The sequence below is a fragment of the Ranitomeya variabilis genome, chromosome 6 (genome assembly GCF_051348905.1).
Source record: "Ranitomeya variabilis isolate aRanVar5 chromosome 6, aRanVar5.hap1, whole genome shotgun sequence".
In the NCBI taxonomy this organism is placed as follows: domain Eukaryota; kingdom Metazoa; phylum Chordata; class Amphibia; order Anura; family Dendrobatidae; genus Ranitomeya; species Ranitomeya variabilis.
In genome coordinates this window covers 573,937,184-573,961,154 of record NC_135237.1, presented here as the reverse complement: position 1 = coordinate 573,961,154, position 23,971 = coordinate 573,937,184, and the positions used below count along the sequence as shown (strand labels likewise).

The 23,971-nt window shown below is 46.1% G+C and overlaps 1 protein-coding gene across 5 annotated transcripts in view; it reads left to right on the top strand.

Annotated features, from left to right (window-relative positions):
- Window positions 1-23,971, top strand: part of LOC143783138 (cytochrome P450 2C20-like) — a 522,836-nt gene that overhangs the window by 425,805 nt on the left and 73,060 nt on the right. For all 5 annotated transcript variants that reach the window (XM_077271448.1, XM_077271449.1, XM_077271451.1 and 2 more), the window contains 2 exons: window positions 21,206-21,366; window positions 23,226-23,399. In XM_077271448.1, the coding sequence (XP_077127563.1) occupies window positions 21,206-21,366; window positions 23,226-23,399 (335 nt within the window). The remainder of the gene's footprint in view (window positions 1-21,205; window positions 21,367-23,225; window positions 23,400-23,971) is intronic.

Sequence of the window (23,971 nt, the reverse complement as noted above, 5' to 3'; positions counted from 1 at the left end):
GCCTCAATCACACCTATCCTCAAAAAGCCCTCTCTTGACCCATCCTCTGTATCTAGCTATCGCCCCATATCACTTCTCCCCTATGCCTCAAAACTACTGGAACAACACGTCCATCTTGAACTGTCCTCCCATCTATCTTCCTGCTCCCTCTTCGACCACTTTCAATCTGGCTTCCGGTCACACCACTCCACTGAAACTGCCCTAACTAAGGTCACCAATGACCTATTAACCGCCAAGAGCAAGCAGCACTACTCTATCCTCCTCCTGGACCTGTCCTCTGCCTTTGACACAGTGGACCATTCCCTGTTGCTCCAGACCCTCTCATCCCTTGGCATCACAGACTTGGCCATATCCTGGATCTCATCATACCTAACAGACCGGACATTCAGCGTCTCCCACTCACACACCACCTCCTCACCTCGCCCCCTATCTGTCGGAGTCCCGCAAGGTTCAGTTCTAGGGCCCCTGCTCTTCTCCATTTACACCTTTGGCCTGGGACAGCTCATAGAATCTCACAGCTTTCAGTATCACCTCTATGCTGATGACACACAGATCTACATCTCTGGACCAGATATCACCACCCTTCTAGCCAGAATCCCTCAATGTCTATCCGCTATTTCATCATTCTTCTCCGCTAGATTGCTAAAACTTAACATGGACAAAACAGAATTCATCATCTTTCCCCCATCTCACGCGACCTCCCCAACGAACCTATCCATTACAGTAAACGGCTGCCCACTCTCCCCAGTCCCACAAGCCCGCTGTCTTGGGGTAATCCTTGACACTGATCTCTCCTTCAAACCACATATCCAAACCCTTTCCACTTCCTGCCGCCTCCAACTCAAAAATATTTCACGGATCCGTACATTCCTAAACCAAGAATCTGCAAAAACCCTAGTCCATGCCCTCATCATCTCCCGCCTCGACTACTGTAACCTCCTGCTCTGTGGCCTCCCCTCTAACGCTCTCGCACCCCTCCAATCTATTCTAAACTCTGCTGCCCGACTAATCCACCTGTCCCCCCGCTATTCCCCGGCCTCTCCCCTCTGTCAATCCCTTCACTGGCTCCCCATTACCCAGAGACTCCAGTACAAAAGCCTAACCATGACATACAAAGCCATCCACACCCTGTCTCCTCCATACATCTGTGACCTCGTCTCCCGGTACTTTCCTGCACGCAACCTCCGATCCTCACAAGACCTTCTTCTCTACTCCCCTCTTATCTCCTCTTCACACAATCGCATACAAGATTTCTCTCGTGCATCCCCCCTACTCTGGAACTCTCTACCACAACATATCAGACTCTCGCCTACCATCGAAACCTTCAAAAAGAACCTGAAGACCCACCTCTTCCGACAAGCCTACAACCTGCAGTAACCACCAATCGACCAAACTGCTGCACGACCAGCTCTATCCTCACCTACTGTATCCTCACCCATCCCTTGTAGATTGTGAGCCCTCGCGGGCAGGGTCCTCTCTCCTCCTGTTCCAGTTGTGACTTGTATCGGTCAAGATTATTGTACTTGTTTTTATTATGTATACCCCTCCTCACATGTAAAGCGCCATGGAATAAATGGCGCTATAAAAATAAATAATAATAATAATAATAATAGGCAGCATCAATACTAAAAAGTTGTGGACACACAGGGTTAATAGCAGCGGTAACGGAGTGCGTTACCCACGGCATAACGCGGTCTGCTACTGCTGCCATTAACCCTGTGTGAGCGCTAACTGGAGGGGACTTGGGAGTGTGGAGCGGGCGCCGGGCACTGACTGCGGGGAGTAAGGAGCGGCCATTTTGCCGCCGGACTGTGCCCATCGCTGATTGGCCGTGGCCGTTTTGCCGTGACCAATCGGCGACTTTGATTTCCATGACAGACAGCTGCTGCGACCAATGAATATCCGTGACAGACAGACAGAAGGACAGACAGAAAGACGGAAGTGACCCTTAGACAATTATATAGTAGATATATGTGTATGTATATATGTGTGTTAATTTTGTAATATTTTTCATATAGTCGGACGGATTTTTCCTCTAGTTTCTAGAGTTTGTACGGGGACGGGAGGGGAACATTTTGTTGGGAAAAAGGAATAGAAATACTTATATAAATTCTTAAGATTGCTAGCCCACAGGCAATCCTGTGCTTTGGGTCAGACGGGCACGCCGACAGGTAAATTTACATAGAGAAAATAGCAGAAATAGTTCTCTTCTCTGCCGAGCTGTCCAGCACAGTGGATATAGCCTTCTGGCAAAAACATTTTTTAATGTGTTTCCTTTGTGCATTTATCAAAACCCAAAATTGGTTCTTTTCTCATCTGTGACTCCACTGTATCTTGAACAACCCCCTCATTGCATGATTTACAACTTGGCGTAGTCGGCAGAATACAGCTATAGATATGGACGGGAAAACGGCAGAAAACAGGTCCTTGGAGTAGGCTCAGATTAAGCAGTGGCCCTCAGAGAGGCAGTCCAGACTCTGACGACAGCAATGCAAGAACAAATTCGGGAGCTCCACGTAGAGGAAGCTCAGATAAGGCTTGGCTACCCCCTGCACTGACAGCGGTACCATAGCCCCAAGGGTAAATGAAGAGATCAACCAGGATGCAAAATCCCGTGGGCTATGGCACAACAGGGTCACAATCCCTCAGAAGGCCCCAATGCTGGCGCTGTTGATGATACAAATGGAGATTGAGTCAATGTTAAACTTCCAGCCACCGAAGAAGTCAGGCGCCCTGCGGCGGTCCACCGAAAGCCAAGTCCCTTGCAAAATGAACATGGCTTGTATGTCAGCAGTCCTGTTATGGAAGCTGAGTTAGAAGGTCAAAAGCTACGCTGTCTAGTTTCCCAGGGTCAGAGTGCACGGTCATGCACCTGGAGTTCTTCAAAATGCATTTTGGACACATGCTGGAGCTGGAAGATGGAAGCTTCATCAGGCTGAAGGCTGCCAATAACCATGAGATGTATGTACAGGGAATAGTCTGGATGCGAGTATAGCTGTTCGAGCAGTACCTTGGGAAGAGGGGGATCGTCCTCGTAGACCATCCGTCCTGGAGAGGATTAGATGTGACCATGGGCATGAACATGCTCAGGGATCTGGACCACAATTTCTATGCCAAAGAAAAGCCTTAATATTGGCAATAGGCCAACACACAGAGGATTTTTTTTCCTCTTTTTGTGGTTTCCATGTTAGAGTAGGACTGACAAATGTAAGGACCCTTCACGCGGCTTGCTAGCTTACATATTATGGCCAGAATATCAACCAATACCTCACATATATCGATAAGTTTTTGTGCACTTTATTTTTTTTTTTTGAGAGAGCATTTGGGCCCAAATGGTTCTGTAAACTGTGGCCTCTGTTCACACAGGATGTATTATAGTTAGCACAGGGCAGCCCGCCATAGCGCATCATTAATAGGCTGAGAATCAAATGCTCTGCATTCCTTGTGTGAACATTGCCACATACAGATTATATTTTTTGCACTGGTGGTCCACACGGCCAATCCCTGATTGAAGGCTGGCTGTCTCATTTGGTATTATTGCACTTGTGCAGTTGCTATTTTACCGCTGCAGCCTGTTAGTGCATTTGTATTGAGGCGCAGTTAGACAGGTAAGCATCTCTGCCTGTTTTGTTTTTTTTTTCATGTTTTCTGGGCACCCTGATGAATGAGCTGTATCAGGTTTATGGTATTGAGTATCCCCGCAGGAACCAATACTACCCCCAAGGAAACGGGTCATGTGAACGGTTTAACCGCACTCTCGTCCAGATGCTGAGAACTCTAGCGGACAGTCAAAAGGCACGCTGGCCGGAATACCTACCCCAGTTGATGTGGGCCTATAACAGCAGGGTACACAGCACCGCTGGCTATTCCCCAAATATGCGAATGTTTGCAATGGCAGGAAATCCAATGAGCCCACTGCCACGAAATACCACCACGTGGGCCCAAAAGTATTGTCAGCAATGTAATGCCCGCCAGGACCGTAGGGTGCTCGTTACCAGGTCCGGTCGTTGTTAAAGGGGTAGTCACAGTGGTGGCGACTGGGCGCCCAAGTAAAAGGGATAGTCTTTAAAGGGATAGTAAAAATAATGAAAGTTCGTGAAGCCACCTGTGGTACTTGGTCAGGGATGACCGATGCTGCTTAAAGGGGTCCTCTGGGGGTGGTGGTACAGCAGCATAGATGGTATCGCCTCCCACAGGTGAAGCTGGGTCCCCAGGGTTCCCGGTGTGTTTGGCAAGGATGGTGTAATGCCAGAAAATAAACAGGTCACAGGGTTACAGTCTCTTTACCTGGTTTACTGGTTGTAGCAGCCACAGTCCAGGGTACCAGCAACAGGTGGTGATGTGGTCCGGCCGGCCTGGAGGCAATGGTGGATCCCTCTCCCAGGTGAGGTTTGTAAGCCTTCCTACTAGCGCTCTTTTGCGAGGTCCTTGCTGCCTGTGGCTCCCGTGCAAATTCCTCTCTCTCCTGTCCTGGGACAGTAACTCGTATGATGGACAATGCGAACCTTTTTACAGGGTCTCTATCATGACCTGGGCTCTATGTACTGCTGCACCTTCGGATGTGTGTGCGCACATACGACGTACAATCCTCTGTCCTTCCGGTTCCGGACATAGCCTCGGGCTCCTCGTGCCCGGTTCCTGCTCTTGAGCTTGGAGGGTGCCCAGTCACAGTTTCCCCTTCAGCTCCCTGGTTCTCCTTTGCTTCTCCCCTCGAACACATGCTATCACTGCAACCCTTCTGGTTCTCTTCTGCTCCTGGAGCTGCAGCACCACTCGTGGCTGCGCAGCTCCACTCTCTGCTCTCATTCTGTTCCAAACTTCCTTCTCCTCTGGTCTCCCTAGACCAACTCTCTAACTCCTCCTCCAGACCAGAATACTTAAAGCTGGGGAAGCTCCCTTGAATCAGAGTTGGGAGCTCCCCCTTCTGGCCTGGATTCAGAATGTGTTGTATGTAGGTGTTTTATATGACAAAGGGAATCCTCCTTGCCTCCAGGCATGACATCACCCTCGCCGAAAGGAAGGCATTATCACTGTAACAAACAGTTACCCAGGGTGTTACAGCAGCTGAGTACTGTGGAGGAGCATCTGAGACATGTTACACCCCAACTTGAGACCCATGCAGAAAGACTAATATGTTCCAAATGATCGAGTGATTGCTAAGGCCAAGAGGCCATCTGGAACGTTGGATGGGCAGTGGGAAGCAATTCCGTGTGTGGTGAAAAGATGAATAGACCCGAACATACCGATCTATGAGGTAGAGGGTCCCTTGCAAAATATTTACCTTAACATGCTGAGGATGCTGTACCTTCGAAGAGCCTCTGACCGTGAGGGAGAAACCTATTCCTACCTCAAGAGTCACAGAACCTCCTGTGGATGACAGATGATGGGTGGTTCCAGTTCTGGTACCAGCAGAGCCTACAGGCATTGCTGGACTCTCTCCCAGAGAGGAAGTGGTGCATCTGGCAGCTCCTTCACCAGATGAACCCACTGCATCCATCTGACACTATGACTCTGCATGGGACACCTAGATCTAATTCTGGTGTACCTTCAAAGCGCTATGCGCAAGATGAATTGGTATGAGTAGGATTGCCAAGGGCGTCATCCTCTAGTGGGGTGACATGTGAGATGTGTGTCTGCTCACCAGGTCGGTATAATTGAAGCTAAATCAAATTGTACTCATGCCTGAATAATCTTTGTACTTGTTGTCAATAGATTTGCTTCTTTATAGTGAATGTTGTCCAACAACTTGGCCACAAAATGTCACTGTTTGAACATGGTTCAAACAGCGACTGAGGGGCAATCTAATAACCATGTATAAGAATATAAGGGGACAATACAAATATCTTGTAACAGCTCTGCTGGCATCACCTGCATTACACTCAAACTCACTCACTTCTCTGGGCCTTGTTGTGACTTCTCTCTGCTGCCAGCTCCATGCTGTGGGCCTCATGTCTGCTGTTTGCTCTGTGCATGCTCTGTCTGTGTGCATAGGGGGCGGCGCCGGCAACTCCTGTTTTTTATAGAGACTGTGTGCACCTTGCTAAGGTGTCCCTGGCCAATCGCCTTGAGGCTTCCTGTATTTAAGACATCCCCACCCATTGGTGGGGGCCTGTGCAACTTACTGCCTCAGTCAGTTCCTAGCTGCTGAGGTGCCAGGCCCTGTCTCGCTTACTCTATGTCCTTGTGTAGCCACCCAGCGGGGCTTTGTACCCTGGCCTATGTCTGCCACCAAGAGGGGCATCGTACCCTGGTTTGTGTCCATGTCTGTGTCTAGTCCGGTTCCTGACTTTGTCTTAGTCCACCCTGGAGTGGTACCTGGTAGCTCCCTATTGCACAAGTCTGACCTCACCATTGGAGGCTCCAGCGAACACCTAGGAAGCTACTTAGTTACGCCCCTTCCAGGGAAGTTTGGTCTGTGGTCCAGTGGGGCCACGCCCGCGCCAACCAGTCTGGGCGCGAGCGTGACATATCTCTCCGAGGACCTATTTATACCAAGGAAGGTGGCGGTCACAAGTGGGGCATTCTCTGCGTCTGGAGAAGATTTTTCCACAAACCTAGAAGAGGATTCTTTACAGTTAGGGCCGTGAGAATCTGGAATTCCTTGCCTGAGGAGGTGGTGATGGCGAACTCAGTCGAGGGGTTCAAGAGAGGCCTGGATGCCTTCCTGAAGCAGAACAATATTGTATCTTACAGTTATTAGGATCTTTAGAAGGACGTAGATCTGGGGATTTATTCTGACCGAATATAGGCTGAACTGGATGGACAAATGTCTTTTTTTCTGTCTTGCTAACTATGTTACTAAGTTACTATGCTACTATGGTTAAGAGTCTGTGATATGTCTTTAAGATGTAAAAGGGAATGGTTTTATAAAAGAGACAGGAAGAGGAAGCGCGGCCATCTTGGGCAGAGTTTGCAGGAATGAGGAGTGTTGTGAAATTGGATTTTGGGCTCCCCCGGTGGCCACTGGTGGAATTGAACTGGTGTGCATCATCCCCTCTGTTCACCTGTTTCCATCAGGATGTGGGAGTCGCTATTTAACCTTGCTCCTCTGTCACTTCCATGCCGGTCAACATTGTAATCAGAAGCCTTTCTGTGCATGTTCCTGCTGCTAGACAACTCCCAGCTAAGTTGGACTTTAGTCCTCGTTTGTTTTTGCATTTTGTTCCAGTTCACAGCTGTAGTTTCGTTTCTGTGTCTGGAAAGCTCTTGTGATCTGAAATTGCCACTCTGATGTTATGAGTTAATACTAGAGTCTTAAAGTAATTTCAGGATGGCGTTTTGATAGGGTTTTCAGCTGACCATGAAAGTGCCCTTTCTGTCTTCCTGCTATCTAGTAAGCGGACCTCAATTTTGCTAAACCTATTTTCATACTACGTTTGTCATTTCATCTAAAATCACCGCCAATATATGTGGGGGCCTCTGTCTGCCTATCGGGGAAATTTCTCTAGAGGTGAGCCAGGACTATATTTTCCTCTGCCAGGATTAGTTAGTCCTCCGGCCGGCGCTGGGCGTCTAGGGATAAAAATCGTAGGCAACGCTACCCGGCTACTGTTAGTTGTGCGGCAGATTTAGTTCATGGTCAGTTTAGTTTCCATCCTTCCAAGAGCTAGTACTTATGTTTGCTGGGCTATGTTCTCAGTTTAGTTTCCATCCTTCCAAGAGCTAGTACTTATGTTTGCTGGGCTATGTTCTCTTGCCATTGAGAACCATAACAGTTTGACCGGCCACAAAGGGTTAAATTAATTGACAGAGAAAGGAGAGAATAGAGAAGTCTGCTGAAGATTTTTATTTTTTTTTCCCCCTTCCCTTCAGTTCTGAGTGTGCTTGTAATTGAATCTCTTGCAAGTCTGCCTATATTGCAGCCTTTCTCTCTCTCTCTCTCCTTCTAATCCTGGAATGGCTCTGTGTTCACCTGTTTAAAATGGATATTCAGAGTTTAGCTGCAGGTTTGAATAATCTCACCACGAAAGTTCAAAATTTACAAGATTTTGTTGTTCATGTTCCTATATCTGAACCTAGAATTCCTTTGCCTGAATTTTTCTCGGGGAATAGATCTTGCTTTCAAAATTTCAAAAATAATTGCAAGTTGTTTTTGTCCCTGAAATCTCGCTCTGCTGGAGATCCTGCTCAGCAGGTCAGGATTGTGATTTCCTTGCTCCGGGGCGACCCTCAGGATTGGGCTTTTGCATTGGCTCCAGGGGATCCTGCGTTGCTCAATGTGGATGCGTTTTTTCTGGCCTTGGGGTTGCTTTATGAGGAACCTCAGTTAGAGCTTCAGGCGGAAAAGGCCTTGATGTCCCTATCTCAGGGGCAAGACGAAGCTGAAATATACTGCCAGAAATTCCGTAAATGGGCTGTGCTTACTCAGTGGAATGAGTGCGCCCTGGCGGCGAATTTCAGAGAGGGTCTCTCTGATGCCATTAAGGATGTTATGGTGGGGTTCCCTGTGCCTGCGGGTCTGAATGAGTCCATGACAATGGCTATCCAGATCGATAGGCGTCTGCGGGAGCGCAAACCTGTGCACCATTTGGCGGTGTCTACTGAGAAGACGCCAGAGAATATGCAATGTGATAGAATTCTGTCCAGAAGTGAACGGCAGAATTTAAGACGAAAAAATGGGTTGTGCTTCTATTGCGGTGATTCAACTCATGTTATATCAGCATGCTCTAAGCGTACTAAGAAGCTTGATAAGTCTGTTTCAATTGGCACTTTACAGTCTAAGTTTATTCTATCTGTGACCCTGATTTGTTCTTTATCATCTATTACCGCGGATGCCTATGTCGACTCTGGCGCCGCTTTGAGTCTTATGGATTGGTCCTTTGCCAAACGCTGTGGGTATGATTTGGAGCCTCTTGAAACTCCTATACCCCTGAAGGGGATTGACTCCACCCCATTGGCTAGTAATAAACCACAATACTGGACACAAGTAACTATGCGGATTAATCCGGATCACCAGGAGATTATTCGCTTTCTTGTGCTGTATAACCTACATGATGTGTTGGTGCTTGGATTGCCATGGCTGCAATCTCATAACCCAGTCCTTGACTGGAAAGCTATGTCTGTGTTAAGCTGGGGATGTAAGGGGACGCATGGGGACGTACCTGTGGTTTCCATTTCATCATCTATTCCCTCTGAGATTCCTGAATTCTTGACTGAATATCGTGACGTTTTTGAAGAACCTAAGCTTGGTTCATTACCTCCGCTCCGGGAGTGCGATTGTGCCATAGATTTGATTCCGGGTAGTAAATACCCTAAGGGTCGTTTATTTAATCTGTCTGTGCCTGAACATGCTGCTATGCGAGAATATATAAAGGAGTCCTTGGAAAAGGGACATATTCGTCCTTCGTCATCTCCCTTAGGAGCCGGTTTTTTCTTTGTGGCTAAGAAAGATGGCTCTTTGAGGCCGTGTATTGATTATCGGCTTTTGAATAAAATCACGGTTAAATATCAATATCCGTTGCCACTGCTGACTGATTTGTTTGCTCGCATAAAGGGGGCCAAGTGGTTCTCTAAGATAGATCTCCGTGGGGCGTATAATTTGGTGCGAATTAAGCAGGGGGATGAGTGGAAGACCGCATTTAATACGCCCGAGGGCCACTTTGAGTATTTGGTGATGCCTTTTGGTCTTTCAAATGCCCCTTCAGTCTTTCAGTCCTTTATGCATGACATTTTCCGTGATTATTTGGATAAATTTATGATTGTGTATCTGGATGATATTTAGATTTTTTCGGATGACTGGGACTCTCATGTCCAGCAGGTCAGGAGGGTTTTTCAGGTTTTGCGGTCTAATTCCTTGTGTGTGAAGGGTTCTAAGTGCGTTTTTGGGGTTCAAAAGATTTGCTTTTTGGGATATATTTTTTCCCCCTCTTCCATCGAGATGGATCCTGTCAAGGTTCAGGCTATTTGTGATTGGACGCAACCTTCTTCTCTTAAGAGTCTTCAGAAATTTTTGGGCTTTGCTAACTTTTATCGTCGATTTATTGCTGGTTTTTCTGATGTTGTTAAACCATTGACTGATTTGACTAAGAAGGGTGCTGATGTTGCTGATTGGTCCCCTGCTGCTGTGGAGGCCTTTCGGGAGCTTAAGCGCCGCTTTTCTTCCGCCCCTGTGTTGCGTCAGCCTGATGTTGCTCTTCCTTTTCAGGTTGAGGTCGACGCTTCTGAAATCGGAGCTGGGGCGGTTTTGTCGCAGAGAAGTTCCGATTGTTCCGTGATGAGACCTTGTGCCTTTTTCTCGCGTAAATTTTCGCCCGCCGAGCGGAATTATGATGTTGGGAATCGGGAGCTTTTGGCCATGAAGTGGGCTTTTGAGGAGTGGCGTCATTGGCTTGAGGGGGCTAGACATCAGGTGGTGGTATTGACTGACCACAAAAATCTAATTTATCTTGAGTCCGCCAGACGCCTGAATCCTAGACAGGCGCGCTGGTCGTTGTTTTTCTCTCGGTTTAATTTTGTGGTGTCCTACCTGCCGGGTTCTAAGAATGTTAAGGCGGATGCCCTTTCTAGGAGTTTTGAGCCTGACTCCCCTGGTAACTCTGAACCTACAGGTATCCTTAAGGATGGAGTGATATTGTCTGCCGTTTCTCCAGACCTGCGGCGGGCCTTGCAGGAGTTTCAGGCGGATAGACCTGATCGTTGCCCACCTGGTAGACTGTTTGTTCCTGATGATTGGACCAGTGAAGTCATTTCTGAGGTTCATTCTTCTGCGTTGACAGGTCATCCTGGAATCTTTGGTACCAGGGATTTGGTGGCAAGGTCCTTCTGGTGGCCTTCCCTGTCTCGAGATGTGCGAGGCTTTGTGCAGTCTTGTGACGTTTGTGCTCGGGCCAAGCCTTGTTGTTCTCGGGCTAGTGGATTGTTGTTGCCCTTGCCTATCCCGAAGAGGCCCTGGACGCACATCTCGATGGATTTTATTTCGGATCTTCCTGTTTCTCAGAAGATGTCTGTCATCTGGGTGGTGTGTGACCGTTTCTCTAAGATGGTCCATTTGGTTCCCCTGCCTAAGTTGCCTTCTTCTTCCGAGTTGGTTCCTCTGTTTTTTCAAAATGTGGTCCGTTTGCATGGTATTCCGGAGAATATCGTTTCTGACAGAGGAACCCATTTCGTGTCTAGATTTTGGCGAGCATTCTGTGCTAGGATGGGCATAGATTTGTCTTTCTCGTCTGCTTTCCATCCTCAGACTAATGGCCAGACCGAGCGGACGAATCAGACCTTGGAGACATATTTGAGGTGTTTTGTGTCTGCAGATCAGGATGATTGGGTTGCTTTTTTGCCTTTAGCGGAGTTTGCCCTCAATAATCGGGCCAGCTCTGCCACCTTGGTGTCTCCTTTTTTTCTGTAATTCGGGGTTTCATCCTCGATTTTCTTCTGGTCAGGTGGAATCTTCGGATTGTCCTTGGAGTGGATGCTGTGGTGGAGAGGTTGCATCAGATTTGGGGGCAGGTAGTGGACAATTTGAAGTTGTCCCAGGAGAAGACTCAGCTTTTTGCCAACCGCCGGCGTCGGGTTGGTCCTCGGCTTTGTGTTGGGGACTTGGTGTGGTTGTCTTCTCGTTTTGTCCCTATGAGGGTTTCTTCTCCTAAGTTTAAGCCTCAGTTCATCGGCCTGTACAAGATATTGGAGATTCTTAACCCTGTGTCCTTCCGTTTGGACCTCCCTGCATCTTTTTCTATTCATAATGTTTTTCATCGGTCATTGTTGCGCAGGTATGAGGTACCGGTTGTGCCTTCCGTTGAGCCTCCTGCTCCGGTGTTGGTTGAGGGCGAGTTGGAGTACGTTGTGGAAAAAATCTTGGACTCCCGGGTTTCCAGACGGAAACTCCAGTATCTGGTCAAATGGAAGGGATACGGTCAGGAGGATAATTCTTGGGTGACTGCCTCTGATGTTCATGCCTCCGATCTGGTCCGTGCCTTTCATAGGGCTCATCCTGATCGCCCTGGTGGTTCTGGTGAGGGTTCGGTGCCCCCTCCTTGAGGGGGGGGTACTGTTGTGAAATTGGATTTTGGGCTCCCCCGGTGGCCACTGGTGGAATTGAACTGGTGTGCATCATCCCCTCTGTTCACCTGTTTCCATCAGGATGTGGGAGTCGCTATTTAACCTTGCTCCTCTGTCACTTCCATGCCGGTCAACATTGTAATCAGAAGCCTTTCTGTGCATGTTCCTGCTGCTAGACAACTCCCAGCTAAGTTGGACTTTAGTCCTCGTTTGTTTTTGCATTTTGTTCCAGTTCACAGCTGTAGTTTCGTTTCTGTGTCTGGAAAGCTCTTGTGATCTGAAATTGCCACTCTGATGTTATGAGTTAATACTAGAGTCTTAAAGTAATTTCAGGATGGCGTTTTGATAGGGTTTTCAGCTGACCATGAAAGTGCCCTTTCTGTCTTCCTGCTATCTAGTAAGCGGACCTCAATTTTGCTAAACCTATTTTCATACTACGTTTGTCATTTCATCTAAAATCACCGCCAATATATGTGGGGGCCTCTGTCTGCCTATCGGGGAAATTTCTCTAGAGGTGAGCCAGGACTATATTTTCCTCTGCCAGGATTAGTTAGTCCTCCGGCCGGCGCTGGGCGTCTAGGGATAAAAAACGTAGGCAACGCTACCCGGCTACTGTTAGTTGTGCGGCAGGTTTAGTTCATGGTCAGTTTAGTTTCCATCCTTCCAAGAGCTAGTACTTATGTTTGCTGGGCTATGTTCTCAGTTTAGTTTCCATCCTTCCAAGAGCTAGTACTTATGTTTGCTGGGCTATGTTCTCTTGCCATTGAGAACCACAACAGAGGAGTGTATGAGGCTGAGCTGGAGAGGGATACAGTGACAGCACCCGACTGAGTAAAGAGCAGCGGCAGACTGAAGCTGAACTGAACCGGTGTTCAAACCTGTCCTGATGCAAGGAAACTCCTGTAAAAGCTGTTAAAGAAAAGAAGCGACTCGGGACCTGTGAAGTGAAACGGGCCGCATCCAGTGGAAGCGTTATAGCACAAGCCTCCTCAATATTGCTCACCGGCTGGAATAGCTCTGCGTGATTGTCATTCGGAGCTGACCCGGTGGTAAGAAACACTAAAAGCCCACTGCGATGCTGCAGTAAGTAAACGTTAGTGCTTCACAATATATTTTGGTGCCAAGATACAGACGGCCGGAACAAAGCTTTTAGTAATTTAGTTAAGATATATTGACTATATGGACCAGGTTTTCCTACCAAGATCAACGGCCAGAAATTCTAGATTTGTCACCGTTTTCATGCTCTTCAGTAAATAAGGATTCTGTACTACTTTTAGGTGCTGACACAGCATGCAGTGAACTCCTGGAAGGACTTGTTTTCACCTCTGTTCTTCTGTTCTCTGGAAGAGGGGTCTCTCTGTGGGACAATATACGGTGGAGCAATGATTCAGCTCCAACAGACTTTGTCCATGACACCTTCACTTACAAATATATATATATTTATGCGCTAAGAATCTCCATTTAACTGTAAGTTTTATGAAAAAAATTTTTTTAAAAAAATTTTTATGAAAAAATATTTTTGAGAAATGTATATTTGTCTGTGTTTTCACATGGCCGATTCATGTACATGTGCTGCTGTGATTTTTTTTTATATATATATGTGTGTGTGTATATATATATATATATATATATATATATATATATATATATATATATATATTACTATAATGTGTTAATTTTGTAATATTTTCCATATGGTCGATTGTGGCCTTTTCCTTTAGTTTCTTGAGTTTATACGGGGATGGGAAGGAACATTTGATTAGGAAGAAAGAATAGAAATATATTGATGGATTGAGATTGTGAACCACTGTGCCAGATGGCAGGCAAGCCCATACTTTGCACTCACCTAGTTAAGCCAGTTTTCTCTCAGGGTGTAATAATATAATGGCGGCTGGTTCAGACGTGCACTCCGGCAGGTTAATTCACATAGAGAAAATTGCAGAAACAGTTCTCTTGGGTGCCGAGCTGTCCAGCACAGTGGATATAGTCTTCTGGCAAAATATTTGTGTTTTCTTTGTGCGTTTATCAGAACTGAGTAGGAATATCTTTGTTTCTAAGTAAAATAGTTATTGACAGTGGACTGTGTGGAAATTAGATCTGTTCTCTGTTATGATCCGGTGGTAGGATCTCAAGACTGACCTGACACATATAACCAGAGTAGTAGGACGGGTTCTGGGAATGTGGAAGCTATACTGACCGCAATCCTGATCCTATCCACACACACTAAAGGTAGCCGTGGAGCGTTACCTGAAAACCTAGACGCCTCTTCACAGCCTGAGAAACTGACTACCCCTAGAGAGAAAGCAAAGACCTCACTTGCCTCAGAGAAATAACCCCAAAGTTTTAGATAGCCCCCCACAAATAATAAAGGTGAGTTAAGGGGAAAATACAAACATAGAAATGAAAACAGGTTTAGCAAATGAGGCCCGCTAATACTAGATAGACAGGAAATAGATAGGAGTCTGTGCGGTCAGTACAAAAACTGTCAAAAATAAACCACGCAGAGAAAACGAGAACCCCCACACCGACTCACGATGTGAGGGGCACACTCTGCACCCCAGAACTAACCAGCAAGTGAAAAATCACATAAAAGCAAGCTGGACTGAACTCATAATATACTGAGAAACGTTTTCAAGGAAATCATGAGCAAAATGAACAAGCAAACTTAGCTTCTCCTAGCAGGAGACTGGTCACAAGGAATTTTAAGGAGAGCACTGAATCAGGACTGAATACACCGACAGCAGGCAACAAGTGAAGGTCCAGCTGAATTAAATAGGCCCCGCTTAGCAGGAAAATGAAACAGCTGAACCCAGCCAAGACCAGCCATATCGCTAAAGGCCACCAGAGGGAGCCCAAGAACAAATTCACAACAGTACCCCCCCCCCTTAAGGAGGGGTCACCAAACCCTCACCAGGGCTCCCAGGCCGATCAGGACGAGCCAAATGAAAGGCACAAACCAAATCGGCCGCATGGACATCGGAGGCGACAACCCAGGAATTATCGTCCTGACCATAGCCCTTCCACTTAACCAAGTACTGAAGCTTCTGTCTCGAAATACGAGAATCCAAGATCTTCTCCACCTCAACCTCGACCTGAAAGGGAAGAGAGACATCAGGCTGGCGCAAGACAGGAGCCGAAGAAAACTGACGTTTCAGCTCCTGAAAGGCCTCCACGGCCGCAGGAGACCAATTTGTCACATCAGAACCCTTCTTGGTCAAATCCGTCAAAGGCTTAACCACACCAGAAAAATTAGTGATGAAGCGACGGTAAAAATTAGCAAAACCCAAGAACTTCTGAAGACTCTTCACAGATGTAGGTTGAGTCCAGTCATGAATAGCCTGGACCTTGACTGGATCCATCTCAATAGTAGAAGGAGAAAAAATAAAGCCCAAAAAGGAAACCTTCTGGACTCCGAAGAAACATTTAGAGCCATTCACAAACAAGGCATTGGCACGCAGGACCTGAAATACCATCCTGACCTGCTTCACATGAGACTCCCAATCATCAGAAAAGACCAAAATATCATCCAGGTACACAATCATAAATCTATCCAGATACTCTCGGAAGATGTCGTGCATGAAGGACTGAAACACAGAGGGGGCATTAGAAAGCCCAAAAGGCATCACCAAGTACTCAAAATGGCCTTCAGGCGTATTAAATGCTGTTTTCCATTCATTGCCCTGCTTTATGCGCACAAGATTATACGCTCCTCGAAGATCTATCTTGGTGAACCAACTGGCCCCCCTAATCCGGGCAAACAGATCGGACAACAGTGGCAAGGGGTACTGAAATTTGACCGTGATGTTATTTAGAAGGCGATAATCTATACAGGGTCTCAGAGAACCATCCTTCTTGGCCACAAAAAAGAACCCCGCACCCAAAGGGGACGAGGACGGGCGAATATGTCCCTTCTCCAAGGACTCCTGTATATAACTCCGCATAGCGGCATGTTCTGGTTCAGATAAATTAAAAAGTCGTCCCTTAGGGAACTTACTACCAGGAATCAGATTTATGGCACAATCACAATCCCTATGAGGAGGTAGGGCACTGGATTTGGGCTCATCAAATACATCCTGGTAGTCCGACAAAAATTCAGGGACTTCAGAAGGAGTAGAAGAAGCAATTGACACCAAAGGAGCATCTCCATGAATTCCCTGGCAACCCCAAATTGACACAGACATTGCTTTCCATGACTGGGTTATGAGCCTGCAGCCATGGCAGACCCAATACGACAACATCATGCAAATTATGTAGCACCAGAAAGCGAATCACCTCCTGATGTGTAGGAGCCATGCACATTGTCAATTGAGTCCAGTACTGGGGTTTATTCTTGGCCAATGGTGTAGCATCAATTCCCTTTAGTGGGATAGGGAACTGTAAAGGCTCCAAGATAAAACCACAGCGCCTGGCAAATGACAAATCCATCAAATTCAGGGCAGCACCTAAATCCACAAAAGCCATAACTGAGTAGGATGACAGAGAGCAAATCAAAGTAACAGACAAAATGAATTTAGGTTGTACAGTACCAATGGTGACAGACTTAGCGAAGTTTTTTGTGCGCTTAGAGCATGCTGAGATAACATGAGCAGAATCACCACAGTAAAAGCACAACCCGTTCTGACGTCTGTGGTTTTGCCGTTCAACTCTGGTCAGAATCCTGTTGCATTGCATAGGCTCAGGTTTCTGCTCAGAAAATACCGCCAGATGGTGCACAGGTTTGCGCTCCCGCAAACGCCGATCAATCTGAATGGCCAAAGACATTGACTCATTCAGACCCGCAGGCGTGGGGAACCCCACCATAACATCTTTAAGGGCTTCAGAAAGACCCTTTCTGAAAATTGCCGCCAGAGCGCACTCATTCCACTGAGTGAGCACTGACCACTTCCTAAACTTCTGACAATAAACCTCTGCTTCATTCTGACCCTGAGAGAGAGCCAGCAAAACCTTCTCTGCTTGGTCTACCAGATTTGGTTCCTCATAAAGCAGTCCAAGCGCCAGAAAAAACGCATCAACATTTAGCAGTGCAGGATCTCCTGGCACCAGAGAGAATGCCCAATCCTGAGGGTCGTATGAGTGCAGCCATTGATCTATTTGCTATATGACTTTTTTTGGTTATGCACCAGTTCAGATTATATTGTTGCTCAGTCAGTTTTCTTATATTTAGTATATACTATTTTTCTGGCTTGAACGCCTCGCCCTTCACCATGCTGTGATTTTAATTACATCCATACACAGTTGGTTCTGAGCTTCCTATATAAGCAGGCTTTACCATGTTATTAGCCATAGGTAAGTGTTCACACTAGGCAGTCAGCTCAGTTACCCATCCGATCTGAGATTACCTTGACGTTTGGTGGATGGGCTCACAACGTTTGGCCAAATATTGTGCTAAGAATCTCATGTGTTTTTTCATAAATTTCCCTAGCCATTATGCTATTCACATTTCATATATTGCACATTTCCTTGTCTTAGCACAGTAAATTTTGAGTGCAGCCATTGATCTATTTGCTATATGACTTTTTTTGGTTATGCACCAGTTCAGATTATATTGTTGTTCAGTCAGTTTTCTTATATTTAGTCAATCCTGAGGGTCACCACGTAACAAAGAAATAACAATTTTAACTTGCTGAACAGAGTCACCAGATGAGCGAGGTCTCAGAGAAAGGAATAACTTACAATTATAATTATTCTTAAAGTTCAAAAACCTAGATCTATCTCCGGAGAACAGCTCAGGAATAGGTATTTTAGGCTCTGACATAGGACTGCGGACTAAATAATCCTGAATGCCCTGTACCCTTGCAGTGAGATGATCCACACTAGAAGACAGACTCTGAATGTCCATATCAGTAGCTGCATTCAGAACCACCCAGAGATTAAGGGGAGGAGAGAGGCTAAACACAGTGCAGAGAAAAAAAAAAAGACCTTAGGATTTCTCTTCTCCCTCTTCTGCTGCATTAACACTTTGTGGCCTGCTGTACTGTTATGATCCGGTGGTAGGATCTCAAGACTGACCTGACACATATAACCAGAGTAGTAGGACGAGTTCTGGGAATGTGGAAGCTATACTGACCGCAATCCTGATCCTATCCACACACACTAAAGGTAGCCGTGGAGCGTTACCTGAAAACCTAGACGCCTCTTCACAGCCTGAGAAACTGACTACCCCTAGAGAGAAAGCAAAGACCTCGCTTGCCTCAGAGAAATAACCCCAAAGTTTTAGATAGCCCCCCACAAATAATAACGGTGAGTTAAGGGGAAAATACAAACATAGAAATGAAAACAGGTATAGCAAACGAGGCCCGCTAATACTAGATAGACAGGAAATAGATAGTTTTTGTACTGACCGCACAGACTCCTATCAAAAATAAACCACGCAGAGAAAACGAGAACCCCCACACCGACTCACGATGTGAGGGGCGCACTCTGCACCCCAGAACTAACCAGCAAGCGAAAAATCACATAAAAGCAAGCTGGACTGAACTCATAATATACTGAGAAACGTTTTCAAGGAAATCATGAGCAAAATGAACAAGCAAACTTAGCTTCTCCTAGCAGGAGACTGGTCACAAGGAATATTCAGGAGAGCACTGAATCAGGACTGAATACACCGACAGCAGGCAACAAGTGAAGGTCCAGCTGAATTAAATAGGCCCCGCTTAGCAGGAAAATGAAACCGCTGAACCCAGCCAAGACCAGCCATATCGCTAAAGGCCACCAGAGGGAGCCCAAGAACAAATTCACAACAGTTCTCGTCTGTGACTCTGCTGTATCTTGAACAACACCCTCGGTGCATGATTTACAACTTGGTGTAGTCGGCAGGACATAGCGATCCTTGTGGACGGAAAAATGACAGGAAACTGGTCCTCTGAGTCGGCTCAGGGCTCAGTTCCAGGTTCCTTGTCCAGCAGGGTCAGCTTAGCCCAGCACAGCTTAGCCAATCAGCCCCTGTGCCACCAATACGGCCTGATGCCGCGATATCAGCCTTGGTAGGGTACCTTCCAGCAGGAACCCTGCTTCACCACATGGCCAATTTCAGTGGTAACAACATGGGCCTTCAGGATTGGATAGAGAGGGTTCGAAGTGCAGTCAAGGTGTGTAACCTGACCCCAGAGTGACAAGTGGATGTAGCTCTGTATGCCTTTGGCTGCCGTCACACTAGCAGTATTTGGTCAGTATTTTACATCAGTATTTGTAAGCCAAAACCAGGAGTGGAACAATTAGAGGAAAAGTATAAAAGAAACATCTGCACCACTTCTGTATTTATCTCCCACTCCTGGTTTTGGCTACAAATACTGATGTAAAATTCTGACCAAATACTGCTCGTGTGACGGCAGCCTTAGAGGGCGATGCCAGGCAAACCCTACTCCTAACACCAACACTAGAAATAGCCGTGGAGCGCTCCTATCTCTGCCTAGACTCCTCTTCACAGCCTAAGAACTAGCTACCCCTGAAGATGGAAACGGAAAACTATCTCGCCTCAGAGAAACCCCCAAAGGAAAGATAGCCCCCCACAAATATTGACGGTGAGTGGAGAGGGAAATGACAAACTGAGAAATGAAACTAGATTTAGCAAAGGAGGCCAATACTATCTAAATAGACAGAGATAGAAAAGGCTACTGTGCGGTCAGTATAAAAAACTGAATGTCCACGCAGAGTTTACAAAAATAACCTCCACACCGACTCACGGTGTGGAGGAGCAAATCTGCGACCCCAGAGCTTCCAACTAGCCGGAATATTTCATAATGACAAGCTGGACAAAAGAGACATAACTTAAACTGAACAGAAGGTCATAAGCAGGGAAACACCCAAAAACTAGCAGAACTTATCTTAAGCTGAAATGGACTGGCCAACAGAGAGCTTCCAGGAAAGGACTGAATCCACAGGAAAAAACATTGACAGCTGGCATCAACTACAGCCTAAAGCCCAGTTAAATAACAAGGCCAGGGCACCGATTAGTGAAAGCAGCTAAGTTCCACTCGAAACCACCAGAGGGAGCCCAAGAGCAGAACTCCCAAAAATACCATTCATGACCACAGGATGGAGCCCAAGAACGGAATTCACAACAATTCCCCCTCCCTTACAGACTGCTCCTAACTAGTGATGAGCGAGTGTGCTCGTTACTCGAGATTTCCGGGCATGCTCGGTTGTTCTCCGAGCATCCCAAAATACTTGGAGAACACCTGAGCATGCTCAGAAATCTCGAGTAACGAGCACACTCGCTCATCACTGCTCCTCATGCCTGCTCTCACAGACTACTCCTCATGCCCGCTCTCTCACAGACTGCTCCTCATGCCCCCTCTTTTACAGAATGCTCTCGTTGCCCCCACTATCTCAGACTGCTCTCGTTGCCCCCACACTCTGACTGCTCTCATTGCCCCCACGCTCTGACTGCTCTCCATGCCCCCCGTGCTCAGACTGCTCTCCATGCCCCCTTGCTCTCAGACTGCTCTCCATGCCCCCTTGCTCTCAGACTGCTCTCCATGCCCCCTTGCTCTCAGACTGCTCTCCATGCCCCCTTGCTCTCAGACTGCTCTCCATGCCCCCTGCTTTCAGACTGCTCTCCATTCCACTGCGCTCTGACTGCTCTTCATGCCCCCAAGTGCTCAGACTGCTCTCCATGCCCCTGCTCTCTCAGACAGCTACTCATTACCCTCTCTTCCAAGCTACCCTCATTTTCAATCACAATCTACTTCCAATGACCCTTTAGCTCTTTCAGACTATTCCCCATGCTTTCTCTCTCCCTCTACTCTCTCTCCACACGGACTTCTCTCTACAGCTCCCTTTCACAAACTCCTTTACTTGTTCCTCCTTTATTACACTCCTAGATGTGAATGCAGCAGATGTGCGGCCTCTGTATGTGACACATATATTTGCCCTTTAAGTTGATCACAGACAATGAAGTGGCACGGAAACAGAAGTTAACATTTTTTTAAAACTGGCAAAGTCCCATGATGACTGCGTAATGAATTTTTAGCTTCATCAATTCTGAGCAGTCCTTATACCCAGGTTGCTGGCTACACCTACAGTGACTCTGGATTTTGGCAGTCCACCAATACCTATATGGGTATCTCGGCATCTACTCCCTGCCACTGTCTGTCCTGTTTGGACTTTATTACGCCAGGTTGCACCACCTTATTAGTATGGATATTCCAAAGAATGAGAAGAGTAGAATAAGTGGAAGTCTCTTCATTGTGTTCTTGTTTTTGCTCCACAGGAAAACCCTTTGACCCAACAATGTTCCTCGGCAGCGCTGTGGGAAACATCATCAGTTCTGTGCTATTTGGGGAGCACTTTGATTACCATGATGAGAAGCTGCAAGAACTTCTTACATCTACGTCCAGACATATAAAAGGATTCTCATCTCTGCTAAACACGGTGATCTATGGTTATATTATGGGGCCATTTTCTTCAGATCTCCAGGCTGTCCCATAGTTTTATGATAAAATCACACTCTAAGATGTCATTACTCTTTACCATGTATGTCAGATTTTCATTTGCAATTAGAGATGAGTGGATCGATCTGCAAACGGATTTCCTCAAATTTACAGGTTCCTACAAATTTGAACACTTTGAATTCAGTTCGCAAAGATTGAAAAAAAAAAAAAAAGTCCATACGCCATTTCACACACTGCTGAAGACTCGGATAATTACATCAGGGGAAGTCAGGCGGGATTACCATATACCCATAATACCATGCAGCTTTATATCTCCTAGTCCCCCGAATTGGCTGTGCTAGACTATCACTGGAATTATAAAAGATGAGGACCTGCAAAGACGCAACATTTTAAGATTTTAACAGCCTAAAATAATAGTGCACAGCGTACTACACATAAGTATAGAAAAGGCCTCATTTTTTGTGGTTTACTTCTGCTCTGCTGAAACACATTGAGGATGGAAGTGATAGTCTCAGTCTGTATAAAATTATCTAAAGATTCAAGTGATAGTGATTTGCTAGACCTGCATAGTCAGTGTGATTTATAGGGAGGACTGGAGCTGTAGTTGCACAGTCAGTTGGATAGCTGGAATAGCATAGCAAGTGTGATATATAGGGAGGTGCTGGACCTGCATAGTCAGTCGTCACTGTAATATATATAGGGAGGCTCAGTAGCTGCATAATCAGTGATATATAGGGAAGTGCTGAACCTGCATAGTCAGGGGTATATAGGGAGTTTCTGAGCTTGCATAGTCGTGTAATATACAGGGGAGTTCTGGATCTGCATAGTCGGTGTGATTATATAGGGAGGTGCTGGTTCTTCACAGTGAGTGAGACTGTGAACTGATTGACCTGTGAAATACTACAGTAACATCACCTTAATAATAGCATTTATTTTATTTTTTCTACACTGCAAACAAGGAGGGCAGCTTAACTCCCCTCTGTCCTAATGTTTGCACTAAACAAAAACCTTAGCCAAGGCTTCTATGTCACAGAAAGTGCTTTCTGTAATTTAATGCGGGTAAGCTATAATTTTTAATTTTTTTTGAAGACATGAAAAAAGTATTAATCCATAACAAACACAACTTCACCTGACAAAGTGTGTGTGCTGTAAAAAATGTTTTGTTTTGTGTTTTTGCACACTTTCTTGTCATAATAGTCGGCAATTATATCCATACGCATCACCAGAATACCGCTGTTAGTTGCCTCCAGTTACCGGTCGTTTTACAGTCAGATAGGTTAAGATTATTTGGACATTACGCCTATGTTTACTGTAAAGAGCTAAAAATGGGTTCAGTTCAGAGCTAGGAGACATTACAGTGATCTATCCCTATTTTCTGGGCGGAAAGAGGTTTCGTAGTATTGGGGAAAAATTCAGCAAAGCCGGCGAATTCTAATTTTCAATGGTCGGCTCATCGCTACTTGCCTCCCACTCTTTAGCCCCCAGAGCTCCAGGGACAAAGTGTCTTAGACCCACCAGAGATGTCAGCATTAGTCCAATACTTAAGCGCTCCACACACATTAGACTAATGTCGCCAGAACTATCTCATATATGAAAAGGTTTGGCAAAGAGTCTGTGTATGGGAGCCCGGGACAATGTCAGATAAAAGATTGATCTGGTATGGCCAATTCCAGATTACCAATCATATTGTCTCATGGAGTTAATCCATGGATTATGGATTGTCCAGATTAGTCAAAATGTCGTCCGGGCTCCTCATTTATAAAAGCTTAGAGGGAACAAATCTTCTTTCTTGTCTCCATTGTTGCTTATTGGATCCCTCATCTATTTTATCTTCTACAGGTCTGCAATATTTTTCCGGTCCTTCTGAAATTTCCGATCATCAAGCAGAGAGTCTTTAAAGAAAGCGAATTTCTCAAAAATTTTGTGACAAAGTACATAGAGCAGCACAGAAAGACTCTGAATCCGGAGGCACCGCGGGACTTCATAGACTATTTCCTGCTGAAGATAAAGGAGGTAACTGGAATCCGAGGAGGCTGCTGAAAAACCTTCATAACAATATCAATGTTAAGTGGGGGAGTATAAGAGGCCAAAAATTACAGGAGCAATGGGAAAGAAAGAAAAGAGAGGGAAGTCCTCAATCCCTTACACGAACCATCAGTTCCCGCTCCTCCTCCTGTGCCTCACATCGCCCAAGCCAATGGTCACAGTCTGGAGATCGGTTTCCACTCACCAACTTGGTGTAAAAAAAAAAAAAAAAGTCCCCAAAGCAGAACTGCTCTGTTGCAATTATTGTCCACTGGTACTTGTAGTCCTTAATATACAGATTAACAAAACAGTCTAGGAATATGGTGGCCGAAATTGGGATTTCTGTTAACCTGCACTGATGGACTACAAGTACCAGTGGACAACCATTGTAACAGAGCTGTTCTGCTTTATAGACTTTATCTTTAAGTGTATAAAGGCTGGAAACAGACATTCAGACTGTGACCATTTGCCTGTACGATGTGAGGCACAGGAGGATGGAAAAGGCAAATCATAGAGGTGAACCGCTATACCTCAACTTGATGCTTAGATGGTTAGAACAT